This window comes from Macrotis lagotis, chromosome 1 (genome assembly GCF_037893015.1).
Source record: "Macrotis lagotis isolate mMagLag1 chromosome 1, bilby.v1.9.chrom.fasta, whole genome shotgun sequence".
Classification (NCBI taxonomy): Eukaryota; Metazoa; Chordata; class Mammalia; order Peramelemorphia; family Peramelidae; genus Macrotis; species Macrotis lagotis.
The window spans coordinates 300,564,068-300,584,219 of NC_133658.1; the positions used below are offsets into that span (position 1 = coordinate 300,564,068).

Below are 20,152 nucleotides of genomic sequence, written 5' to 3' on the forward strand. Positions count from 1 at the left end.
CTCTGAAAATAAATTACAGCAAGTTTCTCTGATAAAGACCTCTTTTCTCAAAAACATAGAGAAATTTATAAAACTAAGAACTATTCCTAAGTTGATAGTCAAGACAGATTTCAGACAAAGTAATCAAAGCTCTCCATAATCATATGAAAAAATGCTGTACATCACTATTGATAAAAGAAATGCAAATTAAAACAACTGAGCTAGCACACCACAACTTTTAGATTAGGTAATATGACAATAAGGGAAAATGACAAATTTGGAGTCGGTGTGAGAAAACTGAAATGCTAATGCTTTGTTACTGAAGTTGTATATATTGGGACTATGAGCACAGGACATAAAACTATGCATTTCCTTTGACCAAACAATACCACTGCTGTAACACAAGGAAATAAAAGAAAAAAGGACCCATATGTACATAAATAGCAAGAGCAGCATAAAAAGGAAAAATAAGAAAGAGAAATCATAAAGGATTCAATAAGGCTAAACTGTTTATTTTCCTACTTGTATTGATACAGTGATGAAGAATTGGAAATTGAGGGGATAATCATAATTTGGGGAATAGTTGAACAAGTTATTGCTTATGATTGTGAAGGAATCTTACTGTGCCATAAGAAATAACAAGCAGGATCCTCTCAAAAAACCTGGAAAGACAACATGAACTGATGCAAAGTGAAAGGGACAAAAATAGAAAAACATGTATACAGCAACAGTTATATCAAATGATGATAAACTGTGAATGATTTATCTATTCTCAGCAATACAATGATTCAAGACAATTCTGAAGGAGTTATGGTTAAAAATGTTATCTGTCTCCAGAGAAACAAATGAGGGAGTCCGAATGAAAATCAAAGAATACTTTTTCTTTCATAATATATTTATTTATTTATTTTTCCAACTATAAGCAAAGATAGTTTTGAATCATTTTCTATAAGGGTTTGAGTTCCACATGTATCTCCCTCCCTCTCTCTGTTCCTCCCTCTCCCTGACAGTAGTAATCTAATATAGAGTGTGTACATGTATAACTATGTCAGATTATTTTCATATTAATCATATTGTGAAAGAATTGGAACAAAAAAAGAAAAGAAAACATGAGAAGAAAAAAAGTCACAAAACATAGAACAAATTCCAAAAACTGAAAATGGCATCTTTGTGCTGCATTTAGACTCCATAGTTCCTTCTCTGAATGTGGGTGGTATTTTCCAACACAAACCCTATAGAATTTTCTTTGATCACTGTACTGCTGAGAAGAGCAAGTCCATCAAAGTTGATCATCACACAATGTTGCTGTTAATGTGCACAATGTTCTGGTTCTCCTCACTTCACTAAGAATCAGTTTATGTAAGTCTTTCCAGGCTTTTCTGAAATCCAGCTGCTAATAATTTATCACAGAACAATAATATTCAATCATATTCATATACCACAATTTGTTCAGCCATTCCTCATTTGCTCATTTTGTTCACAACCCTCCCCTCAATTTCCAATTCTTTGACACTTCTAAAAGAGCTGCTATAAATATTTATGCAAATGTGTTTTTTTCAAAAACCTTTCTTATGATATCTTTGGGATATACACTTACTAGTGATATTACTTGATCAAAGGGTTTGTAGAGTTTTATTGCCCTTTGGGCATAGTTCTAATTGCTTTCCAGAAAGTTTGGATCAGTTCATAACTCCAGGAACAATACCTTAGTGCCCCAGTTTTCCCACATCCCTTCAAGATTACTTTTCCTTTACTTATTTTTCTTGAATTTTTTGGAGGGGGATAGTCTGTTTTTTTCCCCTACATCTTGATTAATTTGGAAATGTTTTATATGACTGCATATGTCTAATCTATATCAAATTGTTTGCCTTCTCAATGCCGGGGGAGGATGGGAGTGGAAGACTAGGAAGGTTTGGACCTCAAAATTTAATAAAAATTACTGTTAAAAATTATTTTTGCATGTAATTAGTGGAAAAAACATTAAGACTAAGTCATTTTAAAAAAGAATAATAGAAGAAAAGAAATCATATCAGTTATAACCAAAGATCCAAAGAATTCATAGTTGCGTCTATGAATACTGAAATCCCTTAGAATCTAGGTTAGTTTTATACTCATCTCCATTTCTTGTTTCCACTGCACTCTTATTCCCTAAAGTCCTCAAAACTGGGGTCAAATACATCTCCAAGGGATTTTAACTTGAAATAGTAGGCCAGATTTATGAAAGCATGAATGTATACCTAGGGCAATGATTTTTCATTCACTATCTATCAAGATTACATTCACACTGGTCTTAGAATTCCAGGTCTCCTAAGTGATTGAATTCTATTATTCTACTATTTCCTGGAATAGTATCTCAAAAAAGGAGTATTTCCAGCTTTTCATTCTGTTTTGAGAGGGCAAATAAGGACATTGGCTAAATCCTAAGTTCTGCCATCTATACTGTTTCCTTGCCTTTCTTTCTATTCTTTTCACCTTGTAGCTGACTGATAAAAGTTGATGTCATAAAGAGGCCAACTGCTAAACCAGTAGACTGCCTCCATGTAATAAGTACCTCTAGTTTTCCAGGAAATGGGAAGGGTAGCAAATGACATAATGGAGCAGTGTGAGAATACTTAATGTTTTGCTCAGCCCAGTGCTCAAGCTGTGGTTGCAGTATTGAACTGCTTGGATAATAGAAAGCTTATGATCTGCTGAACCAAATCACACACAGCATTTTTTGGGGAAAAATCAATTTCTGATGAGATAACTGTTGTTCAAGGAATGGGAGGGGGGTATGATGGTGCCAAGAGCAGTCTAATCATGGATACAGTTATTATATCTATCTTGCAGAGAATTTCTCATTTAATTCCACATAGATTAGTAGACAGAATCAGTAAAAGCACCACAATGATGGGACTCTGGGCTTGGTGATCCAGGGGTGATTTCATATATGAAAAGACCACAAATGGAGAAGAGTCCTAAGGATTACAATGACCTTTAAAAGGATGAAAATTTTCCCCTTAAATATTTTCCTGGGACAAAAATCCATCCATCCCCTATTAGAGAAACTTCTACTTGAGGACCTCATTGGTGGAAATTAATATCAGTAAATCCAAAACTGGTATCAATATTGATGACTATGAAGATGTATTTGACTTCCTTTAAAAGTCTGGAGAGAGTAGATGTCAGTTTGCCATGAGGTAGTGCACCAATGACTTTGAGATAGTGTCCCAGTAGGATGTGAATGAGAACCAGTATACCAAACACACTAAGTTTCAACTAGGAATAACCTCATCATTTGTTATTGATCTACCTTGACTTTGGACTCATTCAAATTAAAGGGTCACTCAGGTATAAATAACGTTTTAATATGGTAACAATTTTGAAAATAACTTTTAGGTAATAAATAAAATAAAAGTAACACCAAAAAAGAATACAATAACTTTAGAAAGTAAAACTTCCTTTAGATGATTTTAGAAACAAATTATAAAGTTTACTTCTGTGTCTAAGTTATCTCCTGAACTTCAACAACAACAACAAACAAAAATATTAGAGAAGATAACATCTCTCACCATGTTGGTCTGATTTCCAGATAAAATCACCCTTGAATGGGGGCTTTAATGGAAAGTAACATTTGAGAATTACTATCCTTAATGTGCATATATTAAAAGACTAAGTTAGGGGAAGTAGGATAGAAATTTCCAGTTTTTTTTATCCTTCTCCAAACAGCTGTGCATATGGTATTTGCATAAACTAGAGGAGTATGATAGAGAAAGGTATAAAGCAGTTTCTTCACTAGAATTTCACTCAGATTCTTTTCATCTTGAGGAAAGCAAATTCTAGAAAAATTTGTTCCAGTCAAGGGAATATGATAAGAAAGAAACTCTAAAATTGGCATCTTCTTTGGTCAGATGCAAATTGAATTATGGAAATTATGGGAATGAGTGAAGATAGAAGAGTTGAAAAATTGACAACTTGATCTCAGACTACTTAACTTCTGTGAACAACCTAGCAAAGAGTTTTATGGCCATGGTCTAAAACCGATGACTGAAGAGAACTGAAGTCCTTCCTTGAAGTGGAGAGGTTTACTAGCTTTTACAGTTATAGTGGAAGGTCAAGATGGCTAAAAGAACTCACTGACAAAACAAAAAAAAAAGAGTTCATTGACAGAGCTGTGACACTTCTTGTAATGGATAAATCTCTTAAGTCCAGCATCCCTAGGAAATAATAAACATCAGAGGACCCTAAAGATATTTGTATAAATGTCTTCATTTGTATAAATGGTCTTCAATTAGCAACAAAAAAGATTTTTCCCCCATGGCAATTATTGGTCCAGCAGTTGTGGAATAATATCACCAGAGGCATCAGTAGAGTTATAGCATTAGAACCATAAGTTGCCTCTCCATGCCCTGGCCACATGCATTCCTTCTGCATGATCTCTTAGTATATCTATTTTTTTCATGAAAAGGATGTGCATTTATGTGAGAATGGCTTCCATGTTTATGGAGGACATATTTTTCAATTCTTTTATTACTGTTGTTTAATTAAAAGTCTTTACTTTTGACTAATCTTTTGACTGATGAGTAATAACAAAACTTCTTAGGGATTCATTCATGAACTATAGTTTAGAGAATTTCATGACCCATAAATTGCTTAAAGTTGGGGGCAGCCTGCTAGGGACTCATGATTGAAGAAAACCCTAAGGTCAAATCACAAACTAATGGAATATCAGACAACTCTGATTTATTTGAAAGTAGCAAGATTGGTTACCTGCCTTTTGAAACACTGCATGAGAGCAATAAATCCATTTTTCCATTATACAATATTTGTTTTGTCTCTATTACATATCCACAAAATATCAGACTGATATGATTTCCAGACAATCAATACACACAGCTTATCTATATGACATAACTCAAACTTTTCCCTTTCAGAGTAAACTCTTTGCAGATAAAGACTTCTTAGGCCATTGTTAGATAATCTTTCTGATTTGTCTTTATTTCATTTATTTGACAGGAGGAGCTTATTGACCATTTAGTCTTTTTTAAAAACCAGAGTTCTGATATAAAGGGGAACTGCTGTTTGGGAATCCAATTGTGGTATTCATAAAGACAGGTCTTCTGGAGCCCTGGGTGCTCAGTCAATAATGAAGTATATTACTAATGTACTTCATCCTCAATTAGGAGATGTTAATTCTTATTCAAGCACCTCACCCATTTATTTCTTTACAATAAAGGCCTTCCAAATAGGGGCACACTCACCCTTTTATGTTCATGTGGTGTATATCCAATTCTGGATACCAGGATCAAAGTTCTGTCATGATTTTTGTGTCTTCTGTCTCCCCTACTTTCTTTAAAATTCTTTCTAATCTGGCTGTCAATTCTACCTTTAAACTGAAATCACTCTCTGCAGTCTTAATTGGTAAATCAATAGCCTTTTCTTAGTCTTCAGTCTACATTAGATCTATACCTTTGAAACCATTAATCCCTTCCTCTTGGACAGTTTCTCCTCCCTTGGCTTCCATTACATTGATTTCTCTTGGTTCTCCCCATTTTCATTCCTTTATCACAATTGCAATTACCCTTCATAGCCATCCTCTGGGCCATCTGTGGCCTTTGTCTCTTCACCTCTCAACATACCTTAATAACTAAGATTCAAATGGGACGTGGGAGATTTGTAATCTGTGAACAAATAAAACCCATGTTTTCGGGAATCTGTTTGAAAAAATCAGACTTATAGCAGTCATGATGATCTCTAGCAGAATTAGCCTTGACCTCTTTTCTGTTGTATAAGTAGAATTTAGTTTGATTTACAACTGCCCAGAAGCAATTTAGTCTGGTGTTAGTATCATTGAAAGTGTTAACTGGCTACAAAACTAGTTTCAAACATCTTATTTCCATGCCACATTATAGACTAATCTTCTAAATTGGAAGTACATAATTCAGCATTCCTAAATGCTGAATTCATTTGGTGTCCACCAACAACAGCCATAATGAATTGCCCAGAGTAGATGTTCTGTAAAAGCTTGTTCACTAAAGGGATAAATGCAACAGATTTACATAGAAGGAATAAAGTAACATGTATATTACTATCTAGCTAATTTTCTTGCAAGGGCCTGTGGGATGGTGTTAGTCTTTATATTTATTTGCTGTGTGAATTTGAGCATATTACTTGACTTCTATGAGCCCAGGTTTCTCCATCTGTAAAACTGGAATAATGCTATTTACCCACCTTGCAGGACTGTGAATATTATTTTGTTAACAGATAAGTCTTAAAGGAATATTATTTGCTATTATTGTTATTATCTCTTATATCTGACCATTTTAATGTCTATTTTCTCCTTTGAAATATAAAACAAACCATTAGGGTTCTATTATTCCTTTTTGCTTTTAGGTGAGAAATTTGAGAATTTAGACCCAGGATAGTCGCTGTAAGCAGAGTGGGGCAGAGGAGCCTAGGGCTTCTGAATCCTAGTGCAGTGATGATACTACTTGGTTCTGTTGCTTCATCAGTAAAATTAACTTGCTCTCTCTCTCTTTGTGGCACAGGGCAGCAGCAGCCTTCAATGCCAGTAGTGGACACCGAATATGGGAAAGTCCAAGGCAAACAAGTGAGACTGCAAGGATTTGACATACCTGTCTATTTATTTTTGGGTGTTCCTTTTGCCAAACCTCCTCTTGGACCCTTGAGATTCAGTCCACCCCAGCCTCCTGAACCCTGGGAGTATGTGAAGAACACGACTACATACCCACCCTTGTAAGTCATCAGTCTTCAGTTTCTTCTTGGGAAAGGAGAGTAAAGATGGAGGTGAACATGAAGAAACATGTTCTTGCACTTGGATTAGTTTCCTAGTCAAATTATTTGACAATCCTTCACTTTATCCCTAATACCCTAGAAAACATTCCTTTCTTTTTGTTTTTGTTTTCTTTTTTGTTTTCATGCCCTGTCAGAGGTTAGAGGGCTTTTTTGAGAACCTCTCAGGTTCTCATAGTGGGCTGCTCCTGAATTAAAAAGTGATTCATTTACTCTGGTGATTTCAGCCAAAATTAATAAATAATGGACCTGTTGCAGCTGTCAAACATAAATACTGCTTGCAGTAGTTGCTTTGTATACTTATTGACAAATAAGCACATATTACCTAACAGAACAGCAAATGCTCTCTGCCTTCATTGCTCATTCATGTCAGAACTCTGAGTCATAAAACAAATACTCTAGGTCTTTTAGTGATTCTAGTGAATATAAAGCAAGCAGTTTGAAGGAAAGAGCCATGGAATTATAATTAGGATTCTAGCTTTGACTGCTACTTAAGAGCTATGCAATTCTGGGTCTATGACAACCACTTTGCTTTCTCATTTCTGAAGTAGGGATGAGGTGCTTACTTACTCCACAATCTTGGTATTTAAATAAGATAAGGCACTGACTTCTTGTTATAAGATGAATAATAGCTATAACAAATATTTAGGACACCAAAAAGATATTTTGGCAGAATGGGGAGGGTACAGAGCGTGAGGATCAAGCATACTCCCTTTGAGTCCGAAGGACTCAGATTTTTTGCATTTGACTAGGTCTGCAGGGACAAGGCAGAATGAATTTGATAGACCCTACCTCAATATAAATTTTCCTTTTACTGCCCTGTTGTTCCCAAGACAAGTTTGAGATAGACTCCAAAGAGGGACTTTAAACGGTCTCTTTTACAGGAGAGAAAACTGAGACTCAGGTTGAGTAAGTCCAAAGTCAAACAGAAAATTAGTGGGTCATTTAGGAACTAAAGAAAATGAAAGAAATTGGCCAAACCTTCAGCAATGGTAAGGCAGTGACCAGGATGGAAGAGTCAGAGGATCTTATTTCCTTTGTTATCATTTCCTAGATGTTTTCCCTCTCTGAGGTTCTGTTTCTTCACTTCTAAAATACAAGTTTTTTGACTAGGTGATTTCTAAGGACTCAAACAGGTTTAAAACTATGGCCTCAAATATACTTTCCTAAGATGATGCTGAAAAGACATGTTTTTCACATTTCATTGGTCAGATGCCCCCAGGATATAGCTGTGGCAAAAGAACTCTCTAGTCTTTTCTGCCTACGAAATGAAACCTTTTCAATGACATCTTCTGAAGATTGTTTGTATCTAAATATTTATACACCATCTGACCTGACAATGAAGATCAAGTTACCGGTAAGAAGTAGAGGGCTGCAGTTGATTTTAACTTTGGAGTTGGTGGGTAAGTCACGTTTCCTTCTTCCATCTATAGTAGAAAACAACAGAGAAACAACCTTTGCTAGAGAGAGGTTGGCAATGGGTTCATAGACTCCCCTGTCCCTAGTGGTTGAACTCTATGACTTATTTACTTTTGCATCTATTAGCATAGTACTTGGTACACAGTGCACTCTTTTTTTTTAGGTTTTTTTTGCAAGGCAAATGGGGTTAAGTGGCTTGCCCAAGGCCACAAAGCTAGGTAATTATTAAGTGTCTGAGACCGGATTTGAACTCAGGTACTCCCAACTCCAGGGCCGGTGCTTTATCCACTACACCACCTAGCCGCCCAACTACACCACCTAGCCACCCACAGTGCACTCTTAATAAGAGCAAGTGTTCTTCCTCTAGTTACCTCCTTTCAAGATTGCTTTGTATCAATTCTATTCTCTAGGACTGAACAGCAATGGTCCAGCAGAAATTTGAAAGTCCTGACGATGCTCCCCCCAAGTCTGATTTAGCTAAACAAAATATCTCATACAAATAACCAATCCTCAAGCACAGAATAATAAATTTGCTGATCACACAGGTCTTTCTCATTTAATCTAGTTACATTTTTTTCTGAGTTTGAAGGACTTTAGAAATTATCTAAGCTAACCCATAGTTACAAAAGAATCTTCTCTACCATATACTAGACAAATAGTCATCCATCCTGTTTCAAGACATTTAGTAAGAGGGAACTCAATGTCAATCAAGGTCATTTTACAACAGGACAATTCTATTTGTTAGGAAGCTTTTTCTTCCTTAGATTTGGAGAGTGGAATCTTTCACTATTAATGTCTAGTTCTGTTGCTACTGTAACCCTAAACACTGAAGAGAACAAGCCCGATCCCTCTTCTCCATAACAACTTTTCAAATATATAAATTCAGCTGTCATGCCTACCCTACCTTAAATCTTAGTGGTTCAGGTGATTTAAATGGGGGAAATTTAGTTACTTATCAGTTTCTCTCACCACTAATATGTCCTTTGCCAAATCAGCCAGGTGAATTAAGGTTTTTTTGGTTGCTGTTTTGCAAGGCAAATGGGACTAAGTGGTTTGCCCAAGGCCACACAGCTAGATAATTATTAAATGTCTGAGGTCGAATTTGAATTTAGGTACTCCTGACTCCAGGGCCAGTGCTCTATCCACTGTGCCACCTAGTTGCCCCAACCAGGTGAATTAAAAAGAGAATTTAGATATGTGTCATTTCTTTCTTTTTGATGTTTAAATCAGCTATGTCAAGGTACAAAGAAAAGGGAAGTGTAGGATCAAGGTGATTTAGGAAATCACATATTAACACTGTTTTATTATATTTTTATTATTTTGTTAAACATTTACCAATTATGTTTTAATCTGGTTCAGGCTATATTCAGTTTTGGGGGCCTTGCAGTCTGGAATCTGAGCCATAAGCTAAATGATTCTAAGTGGTGATATTAAGGAAAAGAACTGACAAAGACTTTTAATGAGACTGCTCTCAAGAGTTCCTTTACTGTTTTGAAATCTCACCATGCCCTACTTTTCATCTTGAAATCTTTCTCTTGCCTTGGAATTCACACAGAAGTATCTTTTATCCCTGAATTCTCTGCCTGAATTTTCTGTGATTAGATGTATCCAGTGATGTTATAGCCACCATTTCTCATTCCTTTGCATACTACACTCAGAACTTTTTCTACCTTTCCTCACCAAGAAGTAGTACTTTTGTTCCTCTCCCTTTCCCATCTACTTTCCACCTTCCTTATATATCTGTTGAGAGAAGAGATTTATTTTGCTCTAGGTTCTATATGATCTATTCTGTCTTATGAGAAATCCCCAATATTCTTGTGTATTGAATCCAGTCTCTAGTCATAGTAGAATCTAGAACTAAAGAGAACATTTAGTCTAACTCCCTGATTTTTACAGAAGACAAAACTGGGGCCAAGAGGAAGAATAATAAGACTTGCTCAAATCACACATGGCTGTCATTTAAGCTCAGGTTTTCTTATTTTAAAGTTAGTATTTGTTTGTTTACACTGTTACACATTCACCCTCTCTAATAGTCAAGAACTGAATGAATGTCCCAAGGATATTATGAAGACCACAGACATGTGCTGCATCTCTGACAGCAACATATTACCCTGACTGTACCTTTGATTTATCTCTTCTCTTTTTTTCCCAGCTACTGGTTAATGGATAATGAAAGTCTAGACCAGATTGATTTTTACTTTCAGTGAAAATTTTTTGAGGGTGGGGCCCATCCTTTTTCCTACTTGTATTTATATTTTCCACACTTAGCACAATGCCTAACATATAGTGAACATGCTTAATCAATTGAAATTTTTGATTTGGTATAGTGGAAATGAGGAATTAGACTGTTTTATCTTTAGATTAGAAGTGTTTTATCTTTCAAGGAATGGACCTTCTCCCCAATAAAATATACTTGCAAAAAACCACTAAAGAAAAAGTTTTACACATTGGACTCTCTCCCAGTGTTATTCTCATCAGAAGCCAAAGAGTTTTATTGGCTTGTGAGAGCATTATTGAAGAAGGTTCTGGGAGGCTCATGATCAAAGTGGAGCCTTAGGATTTTTCAGAAGTGACCTAGACCCTGATGGGACTGATTATTTAAATTGTGTATTCTGCTTAGGGTCTGTATATTCATTAATACATTCAGTATTTAGTAATATTGGTGACTAGTGAGTTGTGTATGTATAAGCATACTCATAGATACTCATACTAACCATGCCCCCTATCAGAGATACTCTAGAAGGGATTCCTATTTAGGTGTGAGATTTACATTAAATGTCTCTTGAAGGGGCGGCTAGGTGGCGCAGTGGATAAAGCACTGGCCCTGGAGTCAGGAGTACCTGGGTTCAAATCCGGTCTCAGACACTCAATAATTACCTAGCTGTGTGTCTGAGGTTGAATTTGAATTTAGGTACTCCTGACTCCAGGGCCAGTGCTCTATCCACTGTACCACCTAGTTGCCCCAACCAGGTGAATTGAAAGAGAATTTAGATATGTGTCATTTCTTTCTTTTTGATGTTTAAATCAGCTATGTCAAGGTACAAAGAAAAGGGAAGTGTAGGAGCAAGGTGATTTAGGAAATCACATATTAACACTGTTTTATTATATTTTTATTATTTTGTTAAACATTTACCAATTATGTTTTAATCTGGTTCAGGCTATACTCAGAAGCCACTTAACTCCATTTTCCTTGGAAAAAACCCTAATACAAATGTCTTTTGAAGTCCCTCTCGACTTTGACAGACCAAGAGGTCTAGTATTTGAACACATATTCCCTCATTCAAATGTAAGGTCCTTGTAGACAGGGAATGATTTATTTATACTTGTATTTATATTCTTTTTTTTAATTTAATTTAATTTTTTAATTCTCATTTTGTACAAATTTTTTTTTACATTAATAAAATATTCTTGTTTAAGAGTAAACAAAATACCCCTCCCCCTATGAATATATACTTGCTTGGGCCATAAATTAAAGGGGAGAGAAAAAATTAAAATAAAAAAAATAGTAATAATTTTAGGTATGGCCAGGTGGCGCAATGGACTAAGCACCAGCCCTGGAGCCATGAGCACCCGAGCCGACATCCAGCCCCGTAGACCCAACAATCACCCAGCTGTGTGACAATGCAAGCCACCCGATCCCCACTGCCCTGCAAAAACCCAAAATAAGAAAAAAAAGACCCAAAATAAAATAAAATAGTAATAATAGTAGGGGGGGCTGGGTGGCAGACAGAGCGCCAGCCCCTAAGCCAGGAGCACCCGGGTCCAGACACCCAAAGACCACCCTGCTATGTGGCCACAGGAGGGCCACCCAGCCCCATTTGCCCTGCACCCTCCCCCAAATAATAATAATAAAAGCTGTGCTTCAGTCTTTGTTACAACACCAACAACTCTGTCATGGGTGGATCACATTCTTAATAAGTCCATCGCAAAAGTTACTTCCATATTTTTCCAACGTTGCCATTGCTGATCCCAATTCCCTCCTTTCTTATTTCTCCACTACCATGTACTATATTTTCTCTCTCCTTCACTCTGACTCTGCTGTAGGGTCACTGAGTGCCACAACAGACAGATCCCTGGTCCTGGGGCCAAGAAGCCCTGAGCCCCCATACCACCCCTTAGGCCCAGAATCCACCTGGCCCTATGGTCCTGGACAAGCCTTCCAATTCCAGCCCCTTGCAAGAAGTAAAAAAGAAAATGTGTTATATCTGACCACTCTCCCCCCATGGTCCATCCTCTCCTCCTTTATTCACATCCCCCCCTTCTCCCTGCTCCCCCCTCCTTCTTATTCCAGATGCCTATACCCCATTGAGTATATTTGCTGTTTCCTCTCCTAGCCATCTCTGATGAGAGCAAAGGTTCCCTCATTCCCCCCTTGCCTCCCCCCTTCCATATCATTGCAATAGCTCATTGTAATAAAAAAAAATCTTATTATATGAAATATCTTGGCCTATTCCCCCTCTTCTTTTCCTTTCTCCCATTACATTTCCCTTTTTTTCCATTGACTCCATTTTTACACCATAGTTTATCTTCGAATTCAGCTTTCTCCTATGTTTCAACTATAAATGCTCCCTCTACCTGCTCTATTAACTGAGAAGGTTCATATGAGTATTATCAGTGTCATTTTTCTATGCAGGAATACATGCAGTTCATCGTCATTAAGTCCCTCATATTTTCCCCCTCTCCTCCAATCTCCATGCTTCACCTGAGTCCTGTATCTGCAGATCAAACCTTCTGTTCAGCTCTGGACATTCCAACAGGAACATTTGAAATTCCCCTGGTTCATTGAAAGTCCATTTTTTTCCCTGGAAGAGGACATTCAGCCTTGCTGGGTAGTTCATTCTTGGCTGCATTCTAAGCTCTTTTGCCTTCCGGAATATTATATTCCAAGCCCTACGAGCTTCCAATGTAGTTGCTGCTAATTCCTGTGTGATCCTGACTGCAGCTCCACGATATTTGAACTGTGTCCTTCTGGCTGCTTGTAATATTTTCTCTTTGACTTGGGAGTTCTGGAACTTGGCTATAATATTCCTAGGGGTTGGTTTTTTTGGGATCTCTTTCTCAGGGGGATCGGTAGATTCTTTCCATTTCTATTTTGCCCTCTGCTTCTAGAATATCAGGGCAATTTTCCTGTAGTAATTCTTTGAAAATGATGTCAAGGCTTTTTTCCTGATCATGACTTTCAGGTATTCCAATAATTTTTAAATTATCTTTCCTAAGTCTGTTTTCCATATCAGTTGCTTTTTCAATGAGATATTTCACAATTTCTTCTAATTGTTCATTTTGTCTGAAGGATTTGTTCTCCTCAGAGAGTTTTCTTATCTCTTTTTCCATCTGGCCAATTTTGCTTTTTTAAGGCATTCTTCTCCTCGATAACTTTTTGAACTGTTTTATCCATTTAACCTAAGCTGGTTTTTAGCATACTATTTTCTTCAGCATTTTTTTGGATTTCCTTGACTAAGCTACTGACTTCATTTTCATGTTTTTCCTGCATCTCTCTCCTTTCTTTTCCTAGTTTTTCTTCCAACTCCTTCATTTGATTTTCAAAGTCTTTTTTGAGCTCTGTCATAGCCTGAACCCAATTTCTGTTTTTTCTTGGAGTCTTTAGATGCAGGAGCTTGTGCTTCCTCATCTTCAGACTGAGTATTTTGATCCTTCTTGGGCTTATATGCAAAATATTTCTCAATGGACTTCCTCTTGTTTCTCTGCTTGCTCATTTTCCCAGCCTGGGCCTGGTTTTGGGGTGCTTCCTGAGCTTTTGGGACACTCCCACAAGGGTCTCAGTGTGTGAGGCTCTGTCCTCCCTCCTGGTCTGTGAGTGACCATATGAGCCCCATTCTGCCACGGGGCTGAGGTGGGTGGTGCCCTGCTGTTCTATGGAGGGGCCTAGACTGGGATCTGAATGTGGTCAGAGCCCCAGAGTCCTGTTCCAGAGGCAGAGGAAAGAGCTCTGCAGTCTCTCTTCACTCCCCTCCCTCAGCTCAATGGGCTCCCAACCTGGTGGCTCAGGCTTACTGGCTCTGCCTGCTTCTGTTTCCTGATCTGGGCTGTGGAAAGACCAAGCTGCTTGCTGTGTGCCCTGAGGGCTGGGCTCCACGTGCTCACTCTGGCAGAAGGCCCCCTTTGTGCTCGGTGCTCCCTGGGGTGCAGCTCAGGAGACTCCCCCACTGCTGTGAGCTGCAGCTCCCAGCGCCCTGGGGCTGCCTCCAGGAGGCTGAAGTTCTTTCACTCTGGCGGGCCACCCCTCTGGTGGGCCGCCCCTCCAACCCCGGGGAGCAGAGCCTTTCTGCTCTTTTCCAGGTTACTTTGAGTAGTAGAACTGCCTCACTTGGTCCCCTTTTGGGTTCTGTCTCTCGAAAGTTTAGTTAGAGTCCTTAGTTTCAAGTTTTATCAGAGAGTGCCTTAGACTCAATCCCTTCTTGTTGCCATCTTCTTCTTTTGTATTCTTAGAGCAGCTAGGAGGCTCAGGGGAGAGAGTGCCTGGACTAGAGTCAGGAAGACCTAAGTTCATATCTGGCTGCAGACACTTATTAGCTAAGTGACCCTGAGAAAGACATTTAACCCTATTTGTTTCAGTGTCCTCATCTATAAAATAAACTGCTCATCTCTCTATATAAATAAACTATAAAATCTCATCTATAAAATAAGCTGAAGAAATAGTAAACCACTTGTGTATCTTTGCAAGAAAACCCCCCAAATGGGTTCATGCAAGAGTTAGTCATGATTAAAATGACTGAACAATAATAATGACAAAATTAGTATTCCTAGTGATTAGTACAGTGATTGGCACATTAAGAGGCACTTCATAAATGCTAGTTAATTGACTGATTGAATTGACTAATTAGGAACTAATTGGAATCATGTTGCAGTTTAGAGTCTGTATACTATCATAATAAACAGAGCTATTTGTAATGAATAAAGTAAATAAAGACTGAAGGGAGAACATGACGGTTCCCTTTAATAGTACCTGAATCATCCTTTCTCTTCTTGCTCATTCTGGGTCCACCTCTATCAGAGGAAGCATACGATGAAAATATCAGAGCTAGTAGGGATCATAAGGATCATTTAGACCAAATCCTTCAATTTACAGAGAGATAACTTGAAGTTTTGGAAAGGAAGTGATTTATTTCAACTCACAGAGGGAGATAGTGGTAGAGCCAGATCTATAACGCAGGATTTCTAATTCCTCATTTCCACTATACAAAATCAAAAATTTCAATTGAGTATTATGTTCACTATAAGTTAGGCATTGTTCTAAGTGTGGAGAATATAAATACAAGTAGAAAAAAAGATGGTCCCTGCCCTCAAGAAGCTCACATGTCAAAGGAGGATGACAATACATTAAAAAGGAACTGAAAGGAGTAATGGTGCCAGTGAGGAGGAGCATGGTACAAAAAGGACCATGAAAATGAGTTAAGTAGAGAGAATGAAGGCATGTTTGCTGTGGACCTTCTCCTTAAAGTAGAGGTCCTAGGAAATCCAAGCCAATCAGTGGGAGGTCCCAGGGACAGGAAGGTATTTCCATTGTGAAAAGTGGTACTGGGTTGGAGTGAGCTTCCAGAATGCAGTTTTTATGACTTTTAAGTTTGATGAAGATGTTATCAATACAACGTGGAGAGAATTGAAGACCTTATCACTTTCCCAGAGGATACTGATCATATGACCTAGGTCATGTAGAAATTCACTTTCTAAAGTTTCTTTCCACACTGAATTCCTTTGACCAGGACAAATTTTTTTTTTCTCTCATTCCTCAGGTCATGGTATGGATCCATGGAGGTGGATTGCTTATGGGTGAGGCTTCAACCTATGATGGACTGGCCCTCTCAGCCCTTGAAAATGTTGTAGTGGTGTCTATTCAGTACCGTCTGGGAATCCTTGGGTTCTTTAGGTAAGATCTGGAATTGGGAAATTCAACTGACACACAAAAGATATATATATTTATTTCAGCTCTTTTCTGGTGACAGGGAACTGGAGATTGAGAGAATGCCCTTTGGTTAGGGGATGGCTGAACAAATTTTGGTATGTGATTGAGAGGAAATGCTGTTCAGTTACAGAAAATGAACGAGAAGCTTCCAGTAAAAAAAACTTATATGTGTAGGGAAATGTACTGTATACAAAGTAAGAACAATATTGCTGGATCTTCAAATGTGAATGACCTACCTTTTCTCAGCAATGTTGTGACCCAAGAGAACCCTGAAGGACTTATGATAAAGAATACCATCCAGCCCAAAGACAGAGCTGATAGTATCTGAATAAAGATTGAAGCATCCTTTTTTTTTTACTTAAAATTTTTGAAGTTTCTTTTTTTGGGGGGGAGGAGGGTTATATTTACTTTTACAACATGACTATTTTGGTAGTGTTTTTTTCATGACTACACATTTTTAACCTGTATTTTTAGCCTTGCTTCCCTCAGTGAGGGAGAATGGGGTGGGAGAAGAGAGAAATTAGAACTTAGGGTTTTGGAAATAAATGTTGAAACTTGGTTTGGCATGTAACTGGGTGGAAAATAAAATAAAATAAAGAGAAGACAACATTCTTCTGGTTTAAAGGATAAGGAAAAAAGAAATGTGAATCTTCTCTTCCTACTAGCATCATTGCAACATGTCACTTCTAAAGTTCTTTGATTCCTAGGGCAGCTTCTTTAAGAGGCTCTCCAAGCATGTAGTATTCTCACCCTAGCAGAGAATATTTGTATTTACTGCTTTGCTTTCCTAGAATCAGGCATATGTGAAGGCCTAATATCCTTGAGGTCAGGGAATGTGGTGAATTCTCTTTTTGATGGGAAAATGGGTGGAGCCACCATAAAGATAAGAATTCTTTGAAAGTAAAAAACTCACTGACTAGACTTGGAGTTGGAAAAGGTCAGATTTTCCTGAGATGTGCAAAGTTCACAAATTAAACTTTTTCCTGTTTGAAGATAGACTGAAAAGCAAAGATTTAGGTGAGAGTGCCTGAAGGGTAGAGACAGGAAAGCAGCCTTAAGAGATGACTAGGCTCAGAATCCAGTAGGTCCAAGCTTTTATAGTCTTTCTCACTTCCTGTGCAGGAGTCAGAGAAAAGTGGGTTAAAGTGGGACCCCCATCCTTCTATGTGATTGAAGTAAGGCATCCATTTTGGAAAACTGGGAGGCAGGAAACTTGGGGAGGGAGTAAAGGGATGAGCTGAGGTTGCTCTTGTCTCATCGAATTTACATTTAACAATGAAGTTACATAGAATAACAGGAAGGAATTTACATCTGATTAAGGTTCATGCTGCCATGGGAACCCTCAGAAAATATCAGAGAAGCACAAATAAAATTTTCTTAATATTAAAAAACAAGGCAGATAGTTCTTCTCTAACATATCCCCACTCAATTTTTGAATGCTGAATTCTTTCAGGAATTAGGGCATGATTCTTTTCTTCTGGAACCTTTTCAGGAATGAAAGGGGGATAGATCTAGCCCTACCTGTCAGCTCTGCTGGGACAGTGTCTTTCAAAGGTTGTTGACTGTGAGACCACCATTTGAGATGCACAGCTTGTAACCTGAGAAAGACAGGCCTCAGAAAAAGATTAAGAAAAGGAAAAAAAGAGGGACATTTAATAGAGGCCCAGTAAAGAGGAAAAAGCAGGTCTATTGAGAACAAAATCCATACTCCATGATCCTAAAAACCAGTGTGAATATTTTCATAAGAACACAATTCTAATACAACACAGATTCATTAATGATTGCCACATTAAATTAAGTTCTAACCAAAAGCTCAAGAATGGTATAAACAAATAAATTGGATAATTATTTTAGAATACCACATGTTCAAAAGGTGATTTGTAATAAATTTTTGTTTTAACTTTAGCCAAGATTAGATTGAAAAAAACCTCTAGCTGAAGAATGAATCTCTTTTTAAAACCTTTATTTTAAGGCAAAGATCATCCTTCTGATATAACTAGTCATGCTATTTCTTTTCCTTAAAAATTTCTTGTGAAAAAAAATTTCTTGTGAAAAAGAAATCATAAAGTCACAAATCTTAAAAAAAAGGCCAAGACTAAATACTTGTTGACTGTTAAGGATTTAGATGATGGTAGATCCAATGATTCATACTCTTATACTTGATTAATAAGCAGCTAGCATGATTATAGTAATTTACTAAAAAGAGCATATAGGGACATAAAAGGATATATATTATATATTAAATAATCCCTTATGTATTCAGATGTCTGTTCCAGGCAGAGGCCATATGGACAATCCTTTGCAATGAGCCAGGCTCCAGGCCTGCCAGGTGAGGCATTTTTAAGGGAGTCCTGACTCAATTAATGCTGATGGCCACTCCTTCAAAGGCCACTCCACCTGCAGTATTAAACACCAAACCCCATAGGACTAGTGGCTTTTTTGCTTTTGTTCAACATTTCTGATGTCAGACCAATTAGTAGCATCATATTCACAATCCTGAATTCTTCTAAGTTGATCATCTAGACTGAGTATCATCAAGATAAATCAGTTCTTATTTACCAGGTACCAAGAAAATTAAAATTACTTGAAACAAGAGCAATAATAATTAACTGACTTATGCCAGGCAATTTACAATCACATAGAGATGAAACAATAAGTCATCAAGTCCAGTTAATAATATCAAATAGATAGATTTCCTTCACCTTATTGTATTTTTAAACAGCAAATATTAAGTTACTTTACTCATATATATGCATGTATATATATATATATACACACACATATATATATATATATACATAAACACAAAGACATGTTTGCATATATATGTATATATAGCACATACATAGATTCCCTTTTATTAACACATGGTGGAAGACAAAATTTTCACAAACATTCTAGGTCAAAAAGACCTTGAGAAACTGTTGACAGTGTATTCTCTGGTCTTCCACAATTCACATGGCAAACCTTTACAATTTGATATAAAGAACTAAATCATTTGATGCTGCTATCAACAGCACAATTTTAATTACCAAGAGTTTAATTTGAATCTGCCCTTATACAAAAGCTTTAGATTAGCTTGTACAGGGAATAAAGACATTATAACATACTACTCACATTCCAAAGCTTCACCCAGAATCTCATTAATTAAAATAGATTAGACATGATTGTTATCAATATTAGATTGATATTATAATAAATTAACCTATAGATGAAAATATTTCACAAAAGTATCACAAAGTTTCTGAATACCACCTTCTCTTTGTTAAAATAAGATTTTATATACAAACACCCATACTTTCAAATGTAAGCCATCATACTTCAGAGACAACTGGAGCTTAGCTTTTCCTAAACCAGAGAGAACCAGAAGTAACTCATTTGATAATTGAACTGAGTTTTTAAGGAGTCCATGAAATTAAATAAATTTCTCCAGTTTAAACCTTATTTAGTAACTTGATTTATAAAGAGAAATAGTGTCTTTGCAGTTTCTAACCGAAGTCAAATTGTTTAGACTATTAAAATTCCCTAGGAAGGAGCTAGGCCCTAATGTCTTAAAAATGATGACATCCTAAGTCAGTTGGTAATCTGTTACTGCTTAATAATGTCAAAATAGTCTTTTTAAAATAACTAAATCTAAAACCCAAACAAAAAAGAGCAATGAACATTTCAAAAATTTCATTTCATTTAGACTGGTCTAGAAATGAACTCACTTGTCTAAGGAACTTATTTTTCTTATATAGACACGATTCTCAATAGAACAAAGAAAGCACATTGGTTCACTTGTGAAGTGAGATTTTAGGGGCACTGGTCAGTTCACAAAATCCCAAGACAAGTCCAGGGACCTCTTCTCTGTTCTCTGAGTCAGTGAAAAGGAGAAAAAGACTGCTGGAAGCTACACAGAGACCTCTGATTTAAAATATATTATATATACAAACATTCATGTCTACATATATTTATATTATTATCATTTTTAATTATACTAATTCCTAATTTTTGAATTGCCAGAAAATAATCTAAGGGTCAATTGCAATTTCTTGAGGA

General features: G+C 37.0%; 1 protein-coding gene across 2 annotated transcripts in view; it reads left to right on the plus strand.

Annotated features, from left to right (window-relative positions):
* Window positions 1-20,152, plus strand: part of LOC141505448 (liver carboxylesterase 1-like) — a 68,453-nt gene that overhangs the window by 7,667 nt on the left and 40,634 nt on the right. For both annotated transcript variants that reach the window (XM_074211287.1, XM_074211286.1), the window contains exons 2-4: window positions 6,507-6,714; window positions 7,984-8,128; window positions 15,942-16,075. In XM_074211287.1, the coding sequence (XP_074067388.1) occupies window positions 6,507-6,714; window positions 7,984-8,128; window positions 15,942-16,075 (487 nt within the window). The remainder of the gene's footprint in view (window positions 1-6,506; window positions 6,715-7,983; window positions 8,129-15,941; window positions 16,076-20,152) is intronic.